Consider the following 24,738-nt stretch of genomic DNA (forward strand, 5'->3'; position numbering starts at 1 on the left):
AGGTGTATCATCAATTCACTAAGAATAATAAACATAGCCAGGTTTCAACTGTTGCTGAACAAATGATCACAAAGGATATCTATTTAATGTTTCCCTTAGATAGCATTGAGATAAAAGGGGAGCGAGTATATGAAGACTATTGCTTGGCCCTTCCGCATCTTAGATGTTTCTCCTGAGATAAAGATCCAAGTAAATCAAGTATTACTTTGGAGTTTAATGCATAAAACGTTGATTAGCTGGCACAAGTTTGTTTGATCGGAGAATTAACATCTGCAGTAAAAGCTTCATACGGTTTACTGGTGAACTTTAACCGTCGTCTCTCTTTCTGCTCAGATTCAATTGAGTCAGGTTTCTCCTAGTGCTGCGAGACCCCAAAACACATCATGCCAGACTAACATGAGGCGGTTTAATCTTGTTTACAAACTATTTGTGCACATCTACCACACAACAATTGCTCTGCAAAAAGCCAATAATGACAAACCCGATCTTAATTGTATTTAATTGAATCATTTAGCAATTTCCACTGCTAACAGCAAGTACTGTTTGTACAAATAGTTACTATTGACAGTGTGGACCTCATCACAGTTTTATTTTTCCTTTGGCGTATAATAATCATAATAGAAATATAAAATCAGAGACCAATCTTACATGGAAAACTGTTATTTACTTTACAAATGTAGGCAAATTTGTTGTGTTGTGCTGGTTAGATCCTACTTCGATAAAGGATCTAATTTTAACCTTCCAAAAAGCGTTCCTGAACTAATATCCTTCCCAGATGTTGCAATCTGAATGCAAAAAAAAAACAGGTACTTCTGGTAAATAGTTACAAAACTGAGAAAAAGTTCCAGCAGTGCGAAAGCCCCTACTGGTACCAAAGAGTGCATATTGGTACCTAAAGACAGTACCTGACCTTTTAAAGAGTCCCGCCCTAGTGACAGCTTTTTTGACTATTTTTTCTGACAGTGTACAGTAGGACAGATTACATTTGCTTTCATTTTATAATTGATCAAACAATACTGCGAGACATAATCTTATTTGTTTTAAATTGCTCAAAATTAGGGGTGTAACAATACATCGATATGGATCCAAACATCTATTTTATTTCTAATGATCCATTGTTGATGCTAGAGGTCAGCAAGCTGATAGAAGAGCAACTTTGACTGAAATAACCACTCGTTACAACCAAGGTATGCAGCAAAGCATTTGTGAAGCCACAACACGCACAAACTTGAGGCGGATGGGCTACAACAGCAGAAGACCCCACCGTGTACCACTCATCTCCACTACAAATAGGAAAAATATGCTACAATTTGCACAAGCTCACCAAAATTGGACAGTTAAAGACCGGGAAAATCTTGCCTGATCTGATGAGTCTCGATTTCTGTTGAGACATTCAGATGGTAGAGTCAGAATAAACAGAATGAGAACATGGATCCATCATGCCTTGTTACCACTGTGCAGGCTGGTGGTGTAATGGTGTGGGGGATGTTTTCTTGGCACACTTTAGGCCCCTTAGAGCCAATTGGGCATCGTTTAAATGCCACGGCCTAGCTGAGCATTGTTTCTGACCATGTCCATCCCTTTATGACCACCATGTACTCATCATCTGATGGCTACTTCCAGCAGGATAATGCACCATGTCACAAAGCTCAAATCATTTAAAATTGGTTTCTTGAACATGACCATGAGTTCACTGTACTAAAATGGCCCCCACAGTCACCAGATCTCAACCCAATAGAGCATCTTTGGGATGTGGTGGAGCGGGAGCTTTGTGCCCTGGATGTGCTTCCCACAAATCTCCAAGATGCTATCCTATCAATATGGGTCAACATTTCTAAAGAATGCTTTCAGCACCTTGTTGAATCAATGCCATGTAGAATTAAGGCAGTTCTGAAGGTGAAAGAGGGTCAAACACAGTATTAGTATGGTGTTCCTAATAATCCTTTAGGTGAGTGTATTTTGGTTGCATTTGTAAGTAAAAATGTAACTTCTTAACTAGGCACGTAATATAAAAATACCGATAAATCAATCGAGTCGGAACCATAATTGCATCGAAGAATTGTTTGATGTATTGGCAAAAATCACATCGCTGGCAGAGAAAATTTCATATTGTATCGCATCGTAATGAACTGTCCGATTTACACCCCTACTCAAAATTCTAATACTCTTTATTTATTTATTTCAAAATCTCAATAAATCTTTCATACCATCTCCACTCTATTTGTGTGACTGAGAATTGAAAGAACAAAACAAATTTGATCAGCTGCTGTAGAAACTATTCATGAATCCGTTCCTCTGCGGTTACATCTATGAACTGATTCAACGTCAGCGACCCGAACCCTTCTGTGCTCAGCATCACAGGAATGACATCCACTCAAACACTGCAGACGAACAGGCTTAAAACACCAAACGACAATAAGATTATGCCAAAGGAAACCTGCCTTCTATCTTCCATTATTTCATGCTGTGCTTTCATTTCCTGAGCTAAGACTCTGAGATGATTGCTACATAAGGTTGTGAAGTCATGTCAGTGTATACTTCTAACATGCATGACATGGTGGATATATTAAAGTTATGTGATCTTAAGAGATATCTGAAGTAAATCTGATTTTACCATATGAGGCTTCTGGAATACACATAAAAGGAGTCACTGGGGCGGCACCCTCACAAAAGTGCATCTAAAGTATTTCCCCTAAAGAGTTCAAATTCATTCCCTTAAACATACATATTTTGATAATATTCATAAATCATGCCAAAACATTACACACTTATTTGTGACTTTTCTACATATCAGCCAAAAGTGTTTTAAAATGCACCTTAGGTCCTTAAGAACTTCAGTTCCAGACTCTCTGTTGTTCTCGTTCTGTCTCATTTATGCATCGGCAGAGATGGGAGAACTGAGCACTTGCAATTGACATTGACTGAAGATGAAAAGTTCAGGACACCGAGAGAGAAAGTGGCAGTGAGAAGCAAGTAGTGAAGAGAGTAATAAACCACTCTGCTCTACTCAAATGTAGGCCAATATGTATCCTCCGGCTCTGCTCTTCTCATTCATATTCCCTTGCCATATTTCTCTCCATCTGCTTTTGTTTTTTGTGAAATAATAGCATTTGAGACTCACAGCATCTCGAATTACAGAAGACAAACCGTCTTACAGATGATCTTTGGCACAAAATCATCTGAAACACTGTTTTTCTATTTTGAAATCCTTGTTTTAAGATTTAAATTAGGGATGCACCGAAAGGAAGCAGAATAAAATGAAAAACTCAGCCGAAACCCGAATACTGTAAAACCGAAAATTGTGCCAATTTTCTCACCACTGCAAAAGTTACGTTTTCAGAATGTCCTTTTATTATATTTATTTCACATTATTTAACAATGAAATTGTTTGTAACATTCCAAGATTGACAGGAGATGACAGAAGAAAAAAGCGCTCAACAAAACGGTCTAACAAAAAGATTATTGTTACTAAACGTTTTATTTCTCGTTTAAAGCAACACTATGTAGTTTCCATGTAAAATGACTTACAGCTCCCCCATGTGGTTGAAAAGCGCAACAGTGCATGGTATCAGACACTCTTCTGCAGGCAGGGGGAGGGGCGGGGCTGTGTTTCCTACCTCCACCACCACTTTCAGAGTGTGCTTGTAGCAGCTAGGAGGCTGCTCAGGTTGCAGCAACAGTACAATTTGTCCAGTTAAAACTGAAATAATTTTAGAGACATTATTTAAAGGTAAAAAACTACATAGTGTTGCTTTAATATAAGCGTGTTTGTCATTGAAGGACTTTACTGGTTCTAGGAAGTTTTTATTACATACTGCTGAACAGTGTTGGGAGTAACGCATTACAAGTAACGTGCATTACGAAATAATATTACTTTTCTGAAGTAACGGGTAAAGTAACGCATTACTTTATACATTTACACATTAATATTTCAGTTACTTTTTAAAAAAAGTAATGTAAGTTACTTTTTAGTTTAATTAATTTGATAAAAAAATGTACTGAATTAAATTGAACCTAGTCATGTAGAATTACGCACTCTTATGCATGCGCGCCTTAGCGGAAACAGTTTGAATCAGAAACAGAGATGGCAGGCCAGAGCTTGACATTTTTGTGATGCAAATATGCAATTTCTGAATGCAGAACTTCTCAGTCATAAAAACACCTGCAAGGCCTGAAAGAGATCAAGCTCAGCCAAGTAAGAAAAAGTAACGAAAAAGTAACTTAAAAGCAACGTAAGTATTACTCTCCATAAAAAGTAGCTAAGTAACATAATTAGTTACGTTTTTGGGGAGTAACTTAATATTGTAATGCATTACTTTTAAAAGTAACTTTCCCCAACACTGCTGCTGACGCTCTTCGTCGCTCTATGACATGAGATGAAGAACCAAAGCCTTTCTCATACGCTGCGTATTTTTCATACGCCGCATGGCGTTCAGAATGTCTTGATTTTAAAGAGCACCTATTTCGTTGCTAAAAAATAACGTTATTTTGTGTATTTCGTATAATACAATGTGTTCGCGTGGTTTATGGTTAAATAACACATTATTTTCCACATACCGTCCATTTTTGTTGCCAGATTTCACTCCTGAAACCTACAGATTTGAAAAGTTCTGTGTCCCTGCTTGGCCAGCTATTCTGTAAGTTGTGATTGGCCAGAAGACACCAGCCGGAAATGTGACGCTCCTTACCATGTTTGAAAGATTCGGTTGCTAATGTCTTGTCTACATCACCAATCCCAGGAAGTATACTGTTGCCTACAATCCGTGTGTTTGTTGTAGTCCAAGAAAAGAGATTTACTTTGCAGTCGATAACTCGCGTCATCGTTTACTTCTGGTATGTACCTTTTGCATATCATTAACGTGTACTAATACACACCTACACACCAAAGGAAATGTAAAAACGTGAATCGGACAATAGGTGCTCTTTAAATGATAAATGAATCTTGTAGCTCTGTATGTTTTTGCGTCTTTCTCGACACTTTAAAATGATTTTACCAAGAGGTTTGCTGCATTTGTGCGGCTCTCACTCTTCGCTGGTTAATTTGATCGCGTCACCAAAGACCTAATTGTTTCGGTTGCCGAACATTCGGTGCATCCCTACTTTAAATGCTTCATTTCTGAAGGTTACAGCACAAAACATTTGTTAATGGTGCAAGACAAAATACTATTATGTTGAAAATTGTATAAAAACAAGTCAAATCTTTATACCCTCTCTCAAACATGCACAAACATAAACACATTTTCTGGCAGAATGTCACAAATCTAAGCAAAACAGTGTGGACAGAATGGAGCACCATGGGAGACGGCAAAACAGAGCGATAGAGAGAGAGAGAGAGAGAAAGAGAGAGAGAGAGAGATTCAAAGCCACTTTAATCTCTCCTGTAACACATCACTCATATTTTTGCACAGACATACAGTTGCACACGACGGCCACTGCAACATATGTGCAAAATACAAGCACACAAATAGAAGCTGTAATATGTGCACATGCCAAGCCACCCATATGTCTGTGTGTGCATCATTTAACTGGAATCTAGCTACATTAGTACCATCACTTGGCCAATAACATCGTCCCCTAACTCCCCTTGCATACTGGCATTTGTATCGGCCTCTCTGATATTGAAAACTCAATATCGTTCGACCCCTGGATATAACGCTGATACACACTAAATACAATTTAATGAAAGGAAATAAGTCAAGATGCAACGTTGCTTGGCAACAGGAAACTAAACTGCTTGGTGCTTAATTAACAAGCCTAATAACATTATAACAATAGGTCATCCGATATAAAGTGTTTAATGGCTTAAGTAATTTAAAACTATAAACAACTGACTAAGAAAAGCGTAGTCACTGGCATTTCTATTAAAGCCGTGAATGTATAAAACAAAGCGGGGATTGCATCCCTTGTGATAAAGCAAACAAAAACATCACTTTGAGTAAAATTGGGACAAAATGTAAAAAAATATTAAATGTGTTTTTATGTTGCACTATAAATAATTATGTCACTAAAACTGAGCAAGAAATTTTAAGTTATTATATTTTTGCTGAGAGACTGTACAGATGTGATGACATAAATATTTATAGGAAAAAGAGTTATATAAATTCTTCTCGAAATACATTGTTGGTAAAAAATGCAGAATATAATTTATAAGCCTATAAATTAAATTGATCTGCCAGAACATTAATTATATTTGGTTGTCTTTGGTTATCGACTAGTGGGGACAATCTCTATGTAGGGCTGTCACAATGATTATATAATCATCTCAATGCGATTGTTTGACCTCATCGCGATGATTTCAAATCACCGCAATGATTGCACATCTCTCTAAGAAACACAAGGGGGAGCTGCAGCGCCTGTATAAACAAGACCGTATCAGATTACTTTTAAATATGTGTTATGTGTATTAATATTTACTGCCAGGTAAACCTTGCAAAATATTTAATTTAAATTATCAAAATCATTTCATAAACAAACAACAAAAACATGAGAATTAAATGTCAAAGCAATAAAACAGTCAATTAATCATCATAATTGTCACAATTTATTAGACAATTAACCATCCACAAATTTCATAATCGTGACAGCCTTATCTCTATGTCACCCTACATGCTATATAGAGTAATATAAGTTCTTCAAAGAGTAAGACAGATCATCACATGCAAACCACAACTATCCATGAAACAGCTGGATGATGATAACTCATTACCACCACTATCATCTTCATCACCGCTATCATTATCAGCATCAGATGAGCAAACATTAAATTCAAGTGAAGCAGCCCACTACTGTCATGATCGATCCGAAATTAATGTCTTTCTCTTCCGCTTACCTTTTCGTTCTGCGAAACATGTTGCTAGCCTAGTAAGGACGTTAAGCCGGTAATGACACAGATGTGTACGCACACACTGAAGGGAGCGGTAGCCGACTACACCGTGACACGCTTGTCCTCCTTTACACATGCTCCGGGTTCATCTGAGTGTGTGTGACCGAGCGATAGAAAACAAGTGAAAGGGGGGTGGGGAGAGAGAGAGAAAGAGGTAGCTCTCAAGGGTAACATGCCCAGCCAGGAAGTAAAGACAGCAAGCGAGGGTTAGAGAAATACAGAGAGAGAGAGAGGGGGGGAGAGGGGGGGGGGGTTAGATGAACAGAGGGGAAATCATAGGAGGGCTGTCAGTTTGTGTGTGTGGCCATTAAAAGCTTATTTCAGTCTCGCTCGAGCGCACTATAGCAGTGGTAATGGGAATATGAGTGACACATGGGCGGGGTTAAAGCTGTATTTATGCATTCATGCGGGGTATTCATGTAATACACCACAGGTTTCTTAGACCCTTTCCATTGGATGCTTGAAATCTGCTTTAAATTTTACAATTTTATTTTATTTTTGTAAGCTGGAAAGGCATATCTGGTTTAACCCTTGTATTGTGTTCAACAAGCTATTCAAATTGACCCTCAGTGGATTCAATGCAATTCCCTAAATATCACATTATAAAAAACAAAGATTTAGGATTGTTTTATGTTTTGCACGAATCACACTGTGTGTTATGTTTATGCATTTGATGAGATTGACTGACGCCTCAACGGATCAGATGTGTGAAAATATGCACATACATAACAGCGGACCAGACACTTTTTACTGTTTGTTCCTTCTTTGAAATGTAAACAATGTATGTTGCGGGTACACGCGAGAAATGCACATCTGTACAGATGTGAAGCTAAGATTCATCCAAACAGTTGCTAGATTTGTCTAAATAAGTCTAAAAGTTGCTAAATGTACACTGCTTCAGCCAATCCCCTTTTCTTGAGCAAGTAAACCCCACCCACTGATTAACATTGAATTTGCATACAAGTTGAAAATAAAATAACAAAAATGTTAATGAAAACGAAAACCAATAAATAAAAGTGAACCTAAAATTGAAATTGAACTTTACATCTTAATTTTATTTTTGTCACTATTATTGCATGAGCATAAATAAAATGCCTTTTTAAAATGTGTTTTTATTCTTTTTTCACGTTTGCCTTTTAATTTTAATATTGGCAGTCTTGCCACGTATGGTAACGAGAAAAAAATGAAATATTGTATTGAAAATGAAATGTCAAATCATCAATTGCATTTTATTTTTCAATTTGGCAGGAATGATGCTTCATCACATTGAAAATTAAATAATTTAATTTAATGTTTTAGTTTTTATTTAACATTTAATTTTCAAATTTGGGACATATTTTGCATTTTTATTTTAGCATTTAATTAATTTAAAATTGGCCAAAAATACCTTCCATCGTTTTCTATCTTTTCCTTTAAATGTAAAGCTGCTTAAAAACAATGCAACATTGTAAAAGGTGCTTTATATTATACTATATTGACATTACAATACAATTTTAATGTCAACTTTGTTAATGAAGTTAAAAGTAGAGGCCCATGACACAAAGAAAGAAAAAAAATAGAGAGAATTAAAGAAAGAAAGCATGATTATATTAATGTTTAAAAACGTATAATAAAGCTTTCTGTGGTCCTTACATGATGCTCCAATCTGATTGGTCGATGTCATTTCGGCATGTGGGTAGAGCACCACCCATCTCGCTCTGTATGCCAGGGTATATAAGAAGTGACATCATCTCTGTGCCCTAGATAGCTCAACACAGTAAACCTCGCCCAAACATTTAAAATGCGTCATGTCATTGTTTGGACAGCCTGCAGGGATTGGGAACCACACACACACACACACACACACGTCCGCATACAGGTCCAGACAGACATTAAAAGCTGTTCATTTCAATAATAAATGATCTGGATGGTGGCAAGAGACATGAAATATAGATGAGAAACAGAGAGACTCAGATGAGCTTTTAGGAATTACTGGGTCAAAATCAGACTGGGTAAAATATGACCCGTGATAATGGCTGGAGGATATGTGCGTTGTCTCATAATGAAATGTCACTCTATCTCAATATTTTACATACAGTATATACCTTGATAGTTATAGGATTCGTCTGAAATGTCTTACAGTGTGTTCTGAATGTTACTGCGGTTCAGACAGTGATAAGCTCGTACCTTAAACCACCGATCCAGATAATGCCAAATTGCTGGTCTGATAAACAAACACATCAACCCAATAAAATAATGCAACCTGCATTAAGCACAAAGGGCTTGTTCAAACAGACTCATCAGTGGATTGCATAACAAACTATATAAAGCCCTTTTATATTTTTGGCCCTAAAAGCATTTTCCTCTTTTTTCAAGCTCCTCCCGAGGGCTCCGTGCGGCGTGTGTATGTGTGCAAATGTTTGTGCCCCTGTATTGTGTATGTGAGTGGCCCTCAGCAGGTATCAGCGAATGCTAATGTTGGTACACCTGCTCAGAACAGAGACCATCAAAGACAACAACCATTCTGATCTGATCGGCAAACAAAAAGCTCAAACTCACACAAGTGTCAATTGAGCGCACGCAGTGACACACGGGGTGTGAAACCAATGTGCTACATAGATATGCCATTAAAGGAACAGTTCTGCCAAAAATAATATATAATTTACTGCACTTTGTTGTGTAGAAGTTTTTATGTATTTATTATATACGCCATTCCTTGCTATATTCAAAGAAGTGGTCACCGTCCACTCCCATTGTAACCAAAAACCACAAAACAAGAACAAAATGAAAATTTATGTCTTGAAGGTACTGCAAGTTATTTTGGATAAAAGCAGCTGCCAAATGCACAAAATGTGCATGTGAGGAACAAGTCGCCTGTGTTTTGTCTATCAGCTATGAGCAGAGATTCAGCACCAAGGCCAGCGCTCCATTGACTTCACAAGATCCAAACTCTTCAGATTCCCTTCATTAGCACACAGCTGCACTCCTCTGATATGTTATTGGAGATGTGTTATTTTATGTGCTACCCTGTCACATTGCTGCACTCAGAGTCTGAAATTAACACAAATTGAGAAAAATTTACTTTGGTGGGTAAATTTTGTTGTTCTTTAAGTTTAAATGGTAGACAATTGAGCAAAAAGATCATGGGTTTAAATCCCAGTGAGCACACATACTGATAAACTACAATATTATGGTGTAATAGTTTAGACCTGCGCATTTTAATAAAACTTCATTCACACAGCACTTTGGTCCCAGAAAATTTCCGTAAAATTGCCGGAGAGGCTTCTGTGTGAACACAAACACGTCCCTGTTCTGGAATCGCGCCCGTAAAGAGCAAGATTGCCGTAACATTCACGGAAAGCATTCTGTGTGAACAAGATGGATAAACAATGTCGTAAGGGGCCTGCCGTAGTGTCAACGCAACAAGTTATGGTTCAGCTCTTTAAAACGAGGGGAAAAAATGTCTAAAGGTGGTCGATCCTTTTCCTACTTAGTCCCTAAGCTCTGGAATGATTTACCAAAAACGTTTAAGAATCTGAAACAGTCAATCAATTTAAGTCTAAACTAAAGACATTTTTCTCTGAAAGGCATTTACATAATTTGTCTAGTAAATGTACTTATCCTGCAATAGTTAGCTTGTCGGGAACAAAACACTCAAATAACTCGTCTGGGTAATATACTTATGCCGCAATAGTTAGCCTGTCTGGAACTGAGCGGATATTAAACCACAATACTGTAAGACACTTGCATTACATGTAAACGGCCCCTACGCTAATAGGACTTTGTTTCTCTCTCTCCCTGTCTCATCCTCGATCCCGAGGACAGTGAGACAAACAGACCCAGTTCCTGCTGACGTGAAGGTCATCACAACGCTGATCTACTGGCCTTTCTTCAACGTGATGCCCATCCGATGTCTGACCAACGACCACCGACTGTCCCCATTTAATCTACTTATTCGTGCATATATACTGTATATAATTTTAAATGTTTTATTTTCCATAAAATTTTATAAAATAGTATCTAATATATAGTATATCCTCTACAGAATCAGCTGTGTCTGGCTTTCTCTCAGGGTTTTTTTTTCCTCCTAGGATTTTTCCCTCCTGACTAAAAAAGCCAGGAGGGTTTTTCTCCTAGTAGGTTTTTTCAACCCCTGGGGAGTCAGCTGACATTGGCTTAACTTAGCACCCTTTTCTATACATTACATTATTACTACACTTGCTAGTACAGTTTAATCTTTGCCCCTGTATTCTGCTGCTTATGTTGTCCATCAATTTTTCTGTGTTTTCTCCTGCATCTATTAATGTAAAGCTGATTTGAAACAATTATCAATTAAGAAAAGCGCTATATAAATGAAATTGAATCGAATTGGATTTACATGCGGATTTACAAGCAGATTTAAAATTTTCAATGAGAAATGTCTGCAAACTGCACCAAAGCAAAAATCAGGGAGCTCGTCACTATCAACGCTGAAGCTGAGATCATTCAGCAGCTTAAAAGAATAGCGCATCATAGGCTCATATAATAAACAAAAATGCACGTGCGTTATCACAACAAGAAATATTGTTTAGCTCTTTAAAAGGGGGGTTTTAAATGGACATTCATGATGAGAAATGTATGCAAACTGCAATGAATCAAGGAGCTCGTCAAATATCCACACTGAAGCTGAGATCATTCACCAGCATACTAGAACAGTGTACTACCACGCGCTGCTTTATAATCTTATCATAAACAAAAGTGCACGTGAATGGTATCTGGAGAGAGAAATAACGGATAATAAGCGAACTTTAGACGCTGCGGAGAAAAAACTACTAGTGCAGGACTTAAAACACGTCATGTGTCTTTACGGCAGTGGTTCCCAACCTTTTCACTTCAAGGCCCCCTAGTTTCCTACAACAATATTTGAAGGCCCCCACTCACTTAATTTTTTCCAAATAAAATTAACTAGAGCTTGGAATGACTAGACAGATGTATATTCGCTACTAATTGATTTCTGCTTGTTTTAGCATATTTTAATGCTTGTTTTGTCCAATTTTTAATAATTTTAAGTCATCTTGAGGCCCCCTTGGAAATCTGTTGAGGCCCCCTGTGGGCCCCGGCCCCCTGGTTGGGAAACACTGCTTGATTCCTGGAAAATCATTGGCAGTGTGTGAATAAACCAAAAATCAAACGATCCTGGATGCATTTTCCATAAAGTCTGTGTGAAAAGGGCTTAAAGGTGGAAAAGAGGATGTTTGTTTAATACATTTTTGCAATGTTACCTGAAACTGTCTTTACTAAATGATAAAAGACTATTTATTAGGCGCACTGAAAGTAATAAAATTAATATATGTCATCTGTGCATAAGGTAGGGCCTTATAAACATCAGCCAATCGTTGATGCAATCATCGCAATCGTCATTGGCCCTCTGGCTTGTCAATCACTGCCATTACGCTTCTTGGGAGAGACGTGCGCGCTCCAGTAACGTTACACGAGTGACGCATGCGCATAGCGCATGAAACTCCGTCTTAAGTTTCGGTTTGTTTTCATTTTCGCTCCTGCTTTCCTCCTCGAATCTGCACAATGGAAGAGAAGAAACCCGAAGGAGGACGCAAAAGAAAGAGTTTTTAAGTCGCTGAGAAGAGGAGAAATTTGTCAGAAGAATGTTATCTAACCAGAGTCGTTATTGGAGAAACATTTCAACACTGGAGAGCAATGAAGGAACAGAGAGGTGTCAGACGCGCAGGTCGCAAAAATTCTCTTTGACAGGTAACAGTGATTATTCTTTCTTTGTGGACTAATTATTGTTGTACTGTTATTCAGGTATATCGACGTTGTTCTTGTACTGTAGTTGTAAGTGACCAGGCTGCTACACGCTAGTTGAAATGGGAGTAGCGTCGACTGATCTAACTTTACGTCTTATGTGTTTATTATCATATCATTTCACATAATTAATCCACTGACGCGACACAGCATATGCCAGTGGTAAACAAACACTCGTGTTCAAATACTCGTGCACGAGTTATGGACGGCGTTTCCTAGATATGAGCTGTGAAGGAGGGAGGCTGTTCTTGCGCATGCGCTTATTTAAAAAACTCAGTAACGGTCTTTGGATTCTCAGTCGGCGGAAACATCCTCTTTTGCGCCTTTAAGCTTGACGTCAGCTAAATATTTGCCACCTGAGGTTTATCAAGGATGCCAGAAATATTTTCCTCCAGAACAGAAAATCCCTGCATTATTTCTACTAAATAATGCATAATAGGTACTAGGGCTGCACGATAATGAGAAAATATGCGGTATGCAATAGTTCTGTTGGTGGGTGCGATGGCGATATGCCTTGCGATATATGTCTTACTTAGAGAAATTATATTTTTATTCGCTTTTATTTTAGCATTTAAATATGTAATGAAGTAAAAAGAGGTAATGCATATTCTAAAGATGTAATTAAACTATGTGTAACCATAACGCAGTACTTTGATTTATTGAATATTTATATTAATAATTTCATAAATCCAACCACTCCAAACTCTCTTTCCTTTCTCTTTGACATGAACAAAGCTGAATGAACTTGTGAATATGACCCCCTTTAAAGGGATTTATTAACATTGTGAGAGGTGTAGAAAGACTAACTTTATACAATAAAATGTTTAGTATATTAATGATAGACAATGCAGGTCTATGGATTATAAATAGTTCTGAAGATTATAAAGTTGATTGGTTTGTGTAGAAGCAGTAAAAGTGCCTCTCTTTCTATTCCTCTCTTGCAGATTAAAAGAGCTTAATCCATCATTATTTCAGATTCATATACTCTATATAAAGTATGTAGATTCAGCTTACATAATGACTGTTTGACAGTTTGAGCTATAATGGCTCGTTCAGTACAATGGGCTTGGTATTAACATTGGTTATTTGCTACCATCTTTGTAGCAAACATATAAAAAGACGGTTCATTTATAATAATACTATAAACATGGGAGAAAGAAAGTGCAGCGCGTGGCCGTGACTTTATATAAACAAGAGTCAGTTTTCATCGCCATAGAAACCGGAGGCACGCTTGAGACTGCACATGCGCTGTAGCACGTTAGCGCTGACTGACTCTTCACGGCCGTCTCTGATCGACTTGGGTTTAAACAGACCCGGACCTGAAGTAATTAATATGGGACCGACTCGGACCTTTCAAAATATAAGCCGTTTCTCAATGTCAAGGATACTTCCTTGGCAGGACTAGTCCTTACAAGTCACTTCCTTCAGAGGCGAGGCGAGGCTCCTTTTAAGCATTCGGAGAACACGTTAAATGGAACAGGCTAGCAAGTGCACGTCATTACGTCATTACGTGATTGAAAGGTGTGCTTTCGGTGCTGCGCGCAGAGGATTGTGGGTGATTTCAGCGCGTGAAGAGCGCGAAGGATACAAATTTGCATCCTTTCCTGTATATAGGATATTTGTCGAACGATGGACTCAGTCCTTGGCTGAAATTTCGAGGATCCTCGACATTGGAACAGTCCTTCGACGGACGTCGATGACGTAGCATCCTCGAAATTCTAGCTTCCGAGGATCCTTCCTTGACATTGGGAAACGGCTATAGACTCGTGTCCTTCCGTGAAGACCTCTAATGGATACAACTATGATCAAGTTCAGGAACATGGAAGGATACAATGTGACACTGAGCTTTGCGTCGCACCACATTCATCGAGAAACAGAAAGCACGCGGACGCACAGCAAACTCATCAGAAAAGACACGACATGCTCGCACGCATAATGCCATTATCACGGACAAAAAAGACAAAATTTGATGCTAAATTGTCGTGGGCAGTTGTTAATATACTTGAGAGAGCCGCCCAAGTAAAGTAAGTGTGCGGGAACCACCTTCTGATCAGTGTAATTTGGACAATCTAAGCATGCAACACACAAATGATAGACACGTAAAATAAATGCAAGTTATCGCAGCTCCCTGCGATATGCATATCGCATACACAGCTATCGCGATGGCGATACATTTTCGATATATCGTGCAGCCCTAATAGGTACAAAACCCTGAGTGCAATGCAATCCCACATTACAAAATCCTGTACGCCATGTACTGCTGCACGTGTGAGATGTTTTTGCATTACTGCGCAACAACACTAAGTGCAGTTCTGATTTATTAATATAAGAAGATATATTGAGGCGGATTGCTGAACCTGGTCAACTCTACTGCAAAATGGTACCACCATAGCATCCGGTCTTTCTCATCCCATACATTCATCCAAGGAGCGACAGTAGCAGACTTGAATTGCACTTGGTCAGCAAAACCAAATTGCTCCTTTAAATAACTGTGTGTCATGATACGTTTTATGTCAAACTAACTCAGTGCGCTATTAAAATGATTTCCTATTCTAAGAAATGCTTATTTATTTGGACAATAGGCACATCATTTTTTATTCAAATCTGCAGTGATGTTGATTTGCTCCACTCACCTACTGTTTTTCCTGGGCAGGGGAAGATCCTTCTGGAAAAGAGAGAGATATAAATGTTAGACTGAGCGATTATATTACCCTGTGTAAAGAAACCCCATCAATAACTGCTCAATACCAGTTTGCTTCAGGACAGAAATATCTTGATGAATCTAAACAGGAATAATTTTATGCCAGCTGGCATTCATTACAGCCCATAATGCCCTTCGGTCTCTGAGAGTAAGGACAGCACTTAGGGGAAAACAATGCCCAAAACATTAAACCGCCCAATTATATGAACAAGGTCACTGGAGAGATGAAAGAGTGCAGCGTTAGATAGCAGAAATAAGGCCGTGCTGGTGCACGTGATGGTACACAGAGGGCTTGTGTCCGGTGGAAATGACATCACCTGGTATGACTCGCTTTGATGACATCGTGTGCGACAAGGGCTCCCTGCCAGCAGGACCGGCGCCACCGAGCAACTAATGAAGCATTAAGTGGACAAACAATCTCTGTGGTTGCCATTTCTGTGTGTGTGTGTGCTGACATCACATTTCTTAAAGAAACAGCTCACCCAAAAAATCTAACTTTTGACCTTTTTTGGGTGGTTGCCATTGCATTGGGTTGTAATTAACCAAAAGGAAACCTTCCAGTCTCTATCAAGAAACCAATACAAATGTGACTTAAAGGATTAGTCCATTTTCTTAAAAGAAAAATCCAGATAATTTACTCACCACCATGTCATCCAAAATGTTGATGTCTTTCTTTGTTCAGTCGAGAAGAAATTATGTTTTTTGAAGAAAACATTGCAGAATTTTTCTAATTTTAATGGACTTTAATAGAACCCAACATTTAGTACTTGACTCAACACTTGAAGGTTTTTTTCAGCGGAGTTTCAAAGGAATATAAACAATCCCAAACGAGGCATAAGGGTCTTATCTAGCGAAACGATTGTCATTTTTGAGAATAAAAAAAACAAATATACACTTTTAAAGCACAACTTCTCGTCGTGTAGATCCGGTCGGGATGCGCCAGCTGACCCCACTACGTCACCGCAATACGTCATGACGCCAAGAGGTCACAGAGGACGAACGCGAAACTCCGCCCCAGTGTTTACAAGCGTCTTGAAAGAGGACCGTTCCTACGTTGTTGTATGTCAACTGATACTAATTAATGTCTTTGTGGCAGTTTATTGTTTAAAATGGTCCGCAAATGTGCATTTTATATATGTAACACGTGACCTCCCTACGTCACTACGCATTTACGTTAGGTCGCGCTGGACCGGACCTTGACGAAAAGTTGTGGTTTAAAAGTATAAATTTTTTTCAAAAATGACAATCGTTTTGCTAGATAAGACCCTTATGCCTCGTTTGGGATTGTTTATAGTCCTTTGAAACTCAGTTGAAAAAAACTGTCAAGTGTTGAGCCAAGCACCAAATGTTGGGCTCTATTAAAGTCCACCAAAAACAAAAAAATTCTGCAATGTTCTCTTCAAAAAACACAATTTCTTCTGGACTGAACAAAGAAAGACACCAACATCCCGGATGACATGGTGGTGAGTAAATTATCTGGATTTTTCTTTTAAGAAAATGAAATATTCCTTTAAACTGCAATTCATCAACTGGCTGCTAGAGACTGGTTTCAAAAGGTAGTCAATTCCTATAGAGCCCAGTGTTAAAATGCCCAACTTTTCAGCAGAAATAAATATGTTTACAGCCTGGAACAAAAAGTGTTTGGTCTATATAGCTAATTTTGCCCTTCGTGACAATTGTGAGGGGGTGAAATTTTTAATAGTTTAAATTATATTAAGCCTTACTGTGCGTTCACACCAGACGTGAATGAAGCGAATAAACAAAGCTTTTTCGCGCGTAGTTGGACCCTTGAACATTTTGAGTTAACTCGCTTTATTTGCATGTGAAATTTGCGTCATCCATGCGTGAAATTCAGACGCGAATACGCTCAATTTGCTGGCTTTAGCTAGATTGTAAAATCGTGTGTTACGTGCGTCAAACACCCGAAACGCTCGATTTGTGCCGCGTTTTTCGAATCGCATCGTAGGATGTCTATCGTCTTTTCACTCGCGCTTTAGTTCTGCATAAATAAGGGTGTGACCACTTGAGTGACAGATGAATTGTCGCTGCTGTCACTCCCATCGAGCTAGGTGGGTGTGGTTTCAGTAACCAGTCACTTTAGGTGCACCCACGTCCCGCCTCTTTGCAGATTTTCGGTTATCCAGGAGTGACACTCTGCCAAGATGCCGATGGCAGGCTCCTCCTGCTATAGGCTTTAAAAATGCTCTTCACAAACCTATGGGTGGCGTCACAGACACTACGTCCATATTTTATACAGTCTATGGCAGGGGTCTCCAACACGTCGCTCGCGAGCTACTGGTAGCTCGTGTCTTAATTGCAGGTAGCTCGCTCGTGGGATTATTTATTTTCTGTGGTTATGGCGCATTGGCACGGTTATGGTGTGTGTTTGACGTCGCGTTGAGCTGTGTAGACCGGCGTATCATATGACATCAAATAAAATGACAAACATATAAGTCCGCGCTGCGGCAACCGGCCGATCCGCGCAACGCTGTGAAGCCCGCGCCGCGGCAACGGCCGATCCGCGCAACGCCGAACACACCTCGAGTCGAGGCACTATCGTTAAAAAGGATGCCGTGATTATCGGATTCATTTTTAATAAAACAAAAATAAAGTCATTGTCACAAGTTCAATGGGTTATCAACTCATATTTAAACATCAAATGTCAAGAGATAGCAGAGAGTGACAAAAACTTTCATAACCGAGTTAATATTCCAACTCGATGACTGTGTGTGGCTTTATAATGAGCATCATTTTACTTATCGACCGTCTGCAGGGAACGAGACAGCGGGGGAAAAAACACAACAGCTCTTAATTTGCATTTTCATGTAATTTTGTTTCCCTGCCTGTATATGAATTCTGCTCTAGGTGCTCAAAGACAATTTTTAATGTGTTTATTTATATTACAAACATAGTTTTCTAAGCTCTGTTTGTGATTTAGGGCAAAGGTCAAAGCTGAAAGTGGATCTTTACTAAAGGTCATGAGGGCAGTAAGAGAAAGAAGGATGAGGGAATATTTGATCTCAATCTGAATTTGATACTGTATTAAGACTACACCAGTCGCTTATGGCTTCCAACTAGCAATTTTATGGTTGTTAAGATCTCACAGCATGAATAACAAATAAATAATGGCAATAATAACCAATAATATTAATCCTATTAAACAGAACCATGGTCATGCAATGGTTTGTTAACAGGACAATAAAGAAAAACACAGATTAGCAGCCAGATTTACCAAACGGGGCAAATTAGTGTGAGAAAAAAGCGACGATGGGAGTGGAAATATATCCAGGGTTATTTATTAAAAAGGCGCAAATGAAATGACACAGGCGCAGCAGCTAATTTCCATAATAACAAATGCAATCTACTAAGAGCAGCACAAATTAAAAAAAGCTGGTACTGACTCCTCTTTTATTTCCTCCAGCAAATTAAAAATAATATGGCTTGGCAAACAATATTTTTGAATAATATATTCCTCTGGCATTCCAAATAAACTGACGTGTGAAAAAAATCATCTCCCTTGTACCATGTGCTCTATAAACTATAGGATGCCTCCTCCTATCAGCAACAATTGCAGCCATTTTAAGTGTAAGATAGAGCCCGACCGATATATCGGCAGATCGGACCAAACTATCGGTATCAGCATTCATAATGGCCGATAAGTGATTTTTTTTTTTTTAAACGGACAAAACAGCCTTCAACCATGTCATTAATGTTGCCGTTGTATAGTTTGTCCACCAGAGGGCACTATACAACCTACCTGTTGGCAACACTCCTGCAACCTGCAGATCCAGCCAGAGTTGGGCAGAGAGAACAACGGTTAAGTGAGTTCATGGTGAGTTGGTCACGAGACAATAAAAGAAACAAGTTTCTTTTTAAAATGCATTATCATATTATTTTAGTTAAAACTCATAAATAACTACAAATAACCAATGTTAGGGAAATCTGTTAATGTTTTGTTGTGCGTTTCTAAAATAAAATAAAATATCGGCCGATATATCGGAATATCGGATTTTAAAACCAACAAACATTTTATATCAGTATCGGCCTTCAAAATCCTTTATCGGTCGGCCTCTAGTGCAAGACATGCTTTTTTCGACATGAAATAATGGTGCAAATACTAGTAATATCACACAGCCAAACATTAGTAAATTGTGAATCATTTAAATGATCTCCTCAAAAAAATAACTAGACCACACCTTTTCAGCGCTAATTATCCACTGCGCGTCATTAGTAAATCCGAAAGTCATTACTTAAAGCCAAAATGATGGTTTGCGCTGGAAAGATCTACCTGATGTGAATCTGATACAGATATGATAACATACGTTATCAGTAATCGGTATAAGACATGCATGTAAACACACTCATTGGTGTTTTGTTTCATAACTAATTTAGCTAATTTTACCACTTACATGCAAATGTGGCAAAGGTAAGAGTAGATGTGTCGAAGGTAACAGTAGAAGTATGCAAAGTATCTCTGATGGAGTGTCCAGAAATGTAATAAATATAGGACAGAGAAAGTAACATATCCATAACATTCACTTGACATAAAGACACAAGACATTATTGACAAACACTGGGCTCATTACGTCCTTAAACTTCCAGACCACGGATGAATAACATCCAGCCTACAGCTCAGACTAATGGCACAGACTGGGCTCAACGCCCGGAGAAGAAAAAGCCTCTTGTTTGAGCAGAAGATAGATCGAGGGATGAGGAACGAGCGTTATAACAGAGTCGCCACGCTGCCAGAACAGAACAGTACTGTCAATCTAAGACCAACCAGTAAAAAAATGACCTACCGTATATATCTTTAATATATTGACTAAGTAAGGACATGTCAAAGATTGAAGTTAATGAGTGAAAACTATGAGACTTAAGCCTATGTGCATACATTATCTTTCTAAAATGTTCTTACATCCTAATGGCCTGGGCCTTGAAGAAAAAAATTGTTTGTCCCAGTAAAGTCCATCTCAATATCCAGCACACAGAGTTCTGTTGGCTTGATGGAAAGGACTTAAATGTTTATGAAGAATTGTGTATGTGTGTCCACACATAAGCATTTCCTGTAAGCCTATACTACCACGATAAGCAAAGCTGCTCGTGAAATCAATGCATACCCAACGTATACAAACACATACACACGCTAATCTGTGTGCAGTATCCTATCCTTAATCACCATGGGCTCTGCACAGCTTTGATGCACTCACACAGTAATGCTGTGTCCAATCGTTGGGACGATTCCCAAGTGGATGACTTTCTCCGAAATGCTTCTAAAACAAAGTCTGGCTGCCACGAGTTGCTCACAGTTCGCTGGCATCAATGAAAGCAAACACAAATTTGTGGCCTCCATCTAATCGCCCACTTTGCCTTGCAGGCAGAAAGCCATTGCAGCTTTGCATCACTCAGGCCCGGATGGCTTGGGGATCAGCGCTTTAGACCTTTTTTCATTAGGCTTTTAATATTTAATATTTGTCTTACAGATCCACTTACAACTAAAATGAATGAATTTAAGATATAGACTGTTTCATAGGACGCAAGTGCATTGTCATGGTTACGCGTAAGGTCTGAACTTTACTTCCGGTTTCTGTTTACAAATACCTCGTCAAAAATAACAAATGTTTTGGTTTCCTACAGACAAGGGGAGATGGCGATCATGGATCACAGAAGGCAGGTTTGGCAGCCGGTTTGTAGTTAAAATTGTATGCATTATAGTACACATTTTAAACAGCAACGTTAGCTCAGTGTCATTTTTTATACGCTTTAGCTATGAAATATCAACTATGGTAATTTACTTGCTTGTTATCAGAAATAAACTACTCCAAAATGACTTTGTTGTTATTGATTCTTAGCGGAGTTTATGGGAAATAATGTGTGTTTCACAAAAAACGTTTGTTTATGTTGTTACTGCTGAAACTGTCTATACATTAGAATAAGAGATGCACCGATATTACATTTTTCCATTATACCGATAATTCAGACTGATATCTGCCGGTACTGATGCCGATACCGATAGTTTGTTGGTTATATTAACTAGCATGAACTAAATTCTGAATATATAATTTTTATTAATTGTTATTTTCCTGTTCTATTTTGATTGACAGGATATATCGGCCATGACTATTCAATATTTTTAAACTATTGGCCGATAGCCAATACTAAAAATAGCTTTCATTGAACAATATATCGGTGCATCTCTGATTGAAGAGTTTTGTTGCAAAACGAGATAACCACCGTTTTTTTAATTGTTCAGAAATCGCGTTTTTTGGTTGTGCATTCCAATTAATTTCAATGCAACTGCAGTTGGTTTGTTTTGATTTAAAACCTTCATAAATTAAAAAAATACAGCTAAGTAGCACCATAAAACAAAATAATAACATGATAACATAATAATAAACATGTTTTGACAAAAATGTTAAAAAATGGATTTATCTCGTTTTGCAACAAAACTCTTCAATTTGAACTCTCTTAAACGGTATGTTTAGGCCACATGAGGTTTTAGTGAAATATACTGCAGTACTCAAATTACATATCTTGCAGTGACAGCTCATACTTTTCACACAAGTGCATGGCAAAATACTTTATACTTTTTATCATTTTGAGTTGATATCATAAATATACAGTTTATTAATTATACAAAGGCTTGTGATTTAAAAAAGACATTTAGTTACTGATAAAAAGGGAAAGTATAACACTATATTCCTAGCTATTCCAGTAAAGGAACTGAAAGGTGATGACTGAATCTCATCAGTTGGTGTCTGTGGTGAAGTTCATGGTGTTTTGACACCCTGTTTAGCTTGAAGTGGCAAACTGCTTGTTTGTTTTTTTATTTTAGCTGGATAAAAAGGAGGAAGCGAAAAAACCACACACATTCTGTTCTGACTTCACAGAACAGATGGTTTCCGTACCGGACCAAAAATAATGCGACAGCTCGAAACCTCATTTATACCTTTTCCGTGTATGCTGCCCTGGGCAAAAAAATTCTGTCATAATTGACTTGTAAAAACCTGTATAAATTTCTTTGTTCTGCTGAACACAAATGAAGATATTTCTTAAAATGTTTTAATAGATGTGGGGCACCATTCACTTCTACTATGAAAGTGAAAGGTGCCCCTGATCTTCTTGGTTACAAACATTCTTCAAAATATCTTCCTTTGTATTCAGCAGAACAATTACATTTATACAACTTTGGAACAACTTAAGGGTAAGTATATGATTTTTCAGTTAACTGTCCCCATAAAGGCGGGGTGCGTGCCTACCAAAACACACTTGTAGACAATCAGCAGTAAGGAGCGTGTCAACATGTCTACTAAACGACATCGTTGCCTGGGTTGCGTATGTGTGGGGCGGGTCTATCAAAAGAATGTCCAGATTCTATGTGTTTCTTTAGGTGATTTCATATGTCAACATTGGATTTCAGAGATCATGCACCCTGCCTTTAACATGCTATTGACTACATTTTAACTTAACATGCCATTGGGTCCAGTGTGTCTATAAGTCTTAAAAATTTGCATTTGGCAAGCTATAATCCATCAATTCTGAAAATGCTTATACTCTGTAGTGCCACATGAGGCCTGGACCCTTTCCTAACATTTTGAGCCACAGGCAGGGTATACCCTCAATAGACGCAGGCTTTACAATATATTTTGGTATATACCCGCTTTCATAAAGTTAATAGGGTTAAAAGTAACATACAGGGCAGACCCACTACCCACAACAGTAGCTAAATGCACAAATTTGGCACCAACTCACTATATATAGGCTATAAACAACACACTTGCCAAAATGTAAAATCCTGAAAGCTGTAATTTACAGTTCTTTTCACAATGGCATTTTCCTCAAAAAAGAAATATAAAACTCAAAACATTTTCAGACAAACTAAATACAGAAAAATCATCAATTTCAACAAGCATTTGTGCTATCTCTGGCCTTGAAAGAAGGCTTGTGTTGAACGTCTTCATGGTCTACTGTAGTTACATCAACGTACTGTACTTTATATTTACATTTTTACTATAATAAAACCCTGCTTGGTAATTTTCTAGGGGGTCTGCCAGGACACACCCCTCTCCTCAACCCAGGCCTTCACATACACGTCTGTAAACTAGTGTTGCTGAATGATTGACAGGCATGCAATGATTCTGATTGGCTGAAAAACCACTCACCTCAGACAGGTTGTTGACACATATTAAAATCTACTGTCATGAAGCGTGGTATACTTAAAAAGCGATGACAACAACTGATTAGATAAATAAATAAATAAATAAACCATACACAACGTTTTCTCACCTGCATCCTCCGCCTCCTTATTATATCGGAGTCATCCATAGCATCGCTCATCGTGCAAGTCTGTCACATCTGAGAGTTCACGTGCGGACTGAACTCTAGGGCACGAGCCTTCCTGAAAGCGTCCCTCAGCTGTTAATTTGCTTTTAACGTAGACACATGCCTTACTTTCGCTTTCAAATCCGTGCAGTTTTATAAAGTATATTAATGTCCATATCACAAACAGGTCAAATGTTTAAAAGTTTCCTGCTCTTTGCATTTCTCCCCTCGAGTGGAGAAAATCAGTCGCGCGGCAACATCTCAGGGGCGTTGATGCGCGAGACATCAAACAACACCCAGCTGATGACAAGTGCACCAGATAACTGCTCGGTAATGCTGCATCTCATTTTATAATCATTTAAATTATTTGACTTTAACGAACACGATCAGATTGCCTGAATTTTGCGTTTAAAAATAAAAAAAACGCGCTTCACTTTCTCGTCGTCGGCGAGCGGTCCTTCTGGACATCTGGAGCACTAACGAGACATCGAGGCGCACTAATGGACCGGTGTCTGTCCCCCAGAGGACCTCGGCATCATATCATATTCGCTGCCGGCTGGAGATCTATGGCATCGTTTGTATGAAACGCATCCAGCTCTGATTGGTGCCGTCTGTCTTCTGCGCGGTTTTTCTGAATGAGACCCGCTCATCATTTCTTCCTGAGATGTGCTAATGGATCTGAATAGATTTGCACTGTAAACTAACAACTGCCTCCCATTTCGGGTTGACATACACACGGTGCACGAGCCCGGAGAATGCGCGTGTAACGTATCTTGTCACATGTTAACCCCTTGATGTCCGGACTGCAGTATACTGTAGGTGGCGCCCATAAGTAGCAAGATGAAATAGAAATCATGTCAAAAACACATTTAACCCCAAAATATAAGCAACGGATGGCTATAAGGATTTTATTTATGGGTAATTTTGTGAATCAATTTAACTGTCCCACTAAACTGTCATTTGCATTATGCTAATTAAAAAAGATCACAAAGCTACAGACAGTTTCAGCAGTAACAACATAAACAAACGGCTTTCGTAAAACAAACGTAACTTC

General features: G+C 38.5%; 1 protein-coding gene across 2 annotated transcripts in view; it reads right to left on the reverse strand.

Annotated features, from left to right (window-relative positions):
* The window catches only part of mast1a (microtubule associated serine/threonine kinase 1a), a 58,579-nt gene extending 34,141 nt beyond the window's left edge, over positions 1-24,438 (reverse strand). The window contains exons 1-2 of one of the 2 annotated variants that reach the window (XM_055204433.2): positions 23,649-24,438; positions 15,298-15,329 (exon numbers count right to left, since the gene is read on the reverse strand). In XM_055204433.2, coding sequence (XP_055060408.2) covers positions 15,298-15,329; positions 23,649-23,699 — 83 coding nt within the window. In that variant the 5' untranslated portion in view covers positions 23,700-24,438. Of the gene's footprint in view, positions 1-6,829; positions 7,050-15,297; positions 15,330-23,648 lie in introns of those variants that run through there. The other variant, XM_055204436.2, reaches the window with a different exon arrangement.
* Between the last annotated feature and the right edge of the window lie 300 nt (positions 24,439-24,738).

This window comes from Misgurnus anguillicaudatus, chromosome 3, assembly GCF_027580225.2.
Source record: "Misgurnus anguillicaudatus chromosome 3, ASM2758022v2, whole genome shotgun sequence".
Lineage (NCBI taxonomy): Eukaryota > Metazoa > Chordata > Actinopteri > Cypriniformes > Cobitidae > Misgurnus > Misgurnus anguillicaudatus.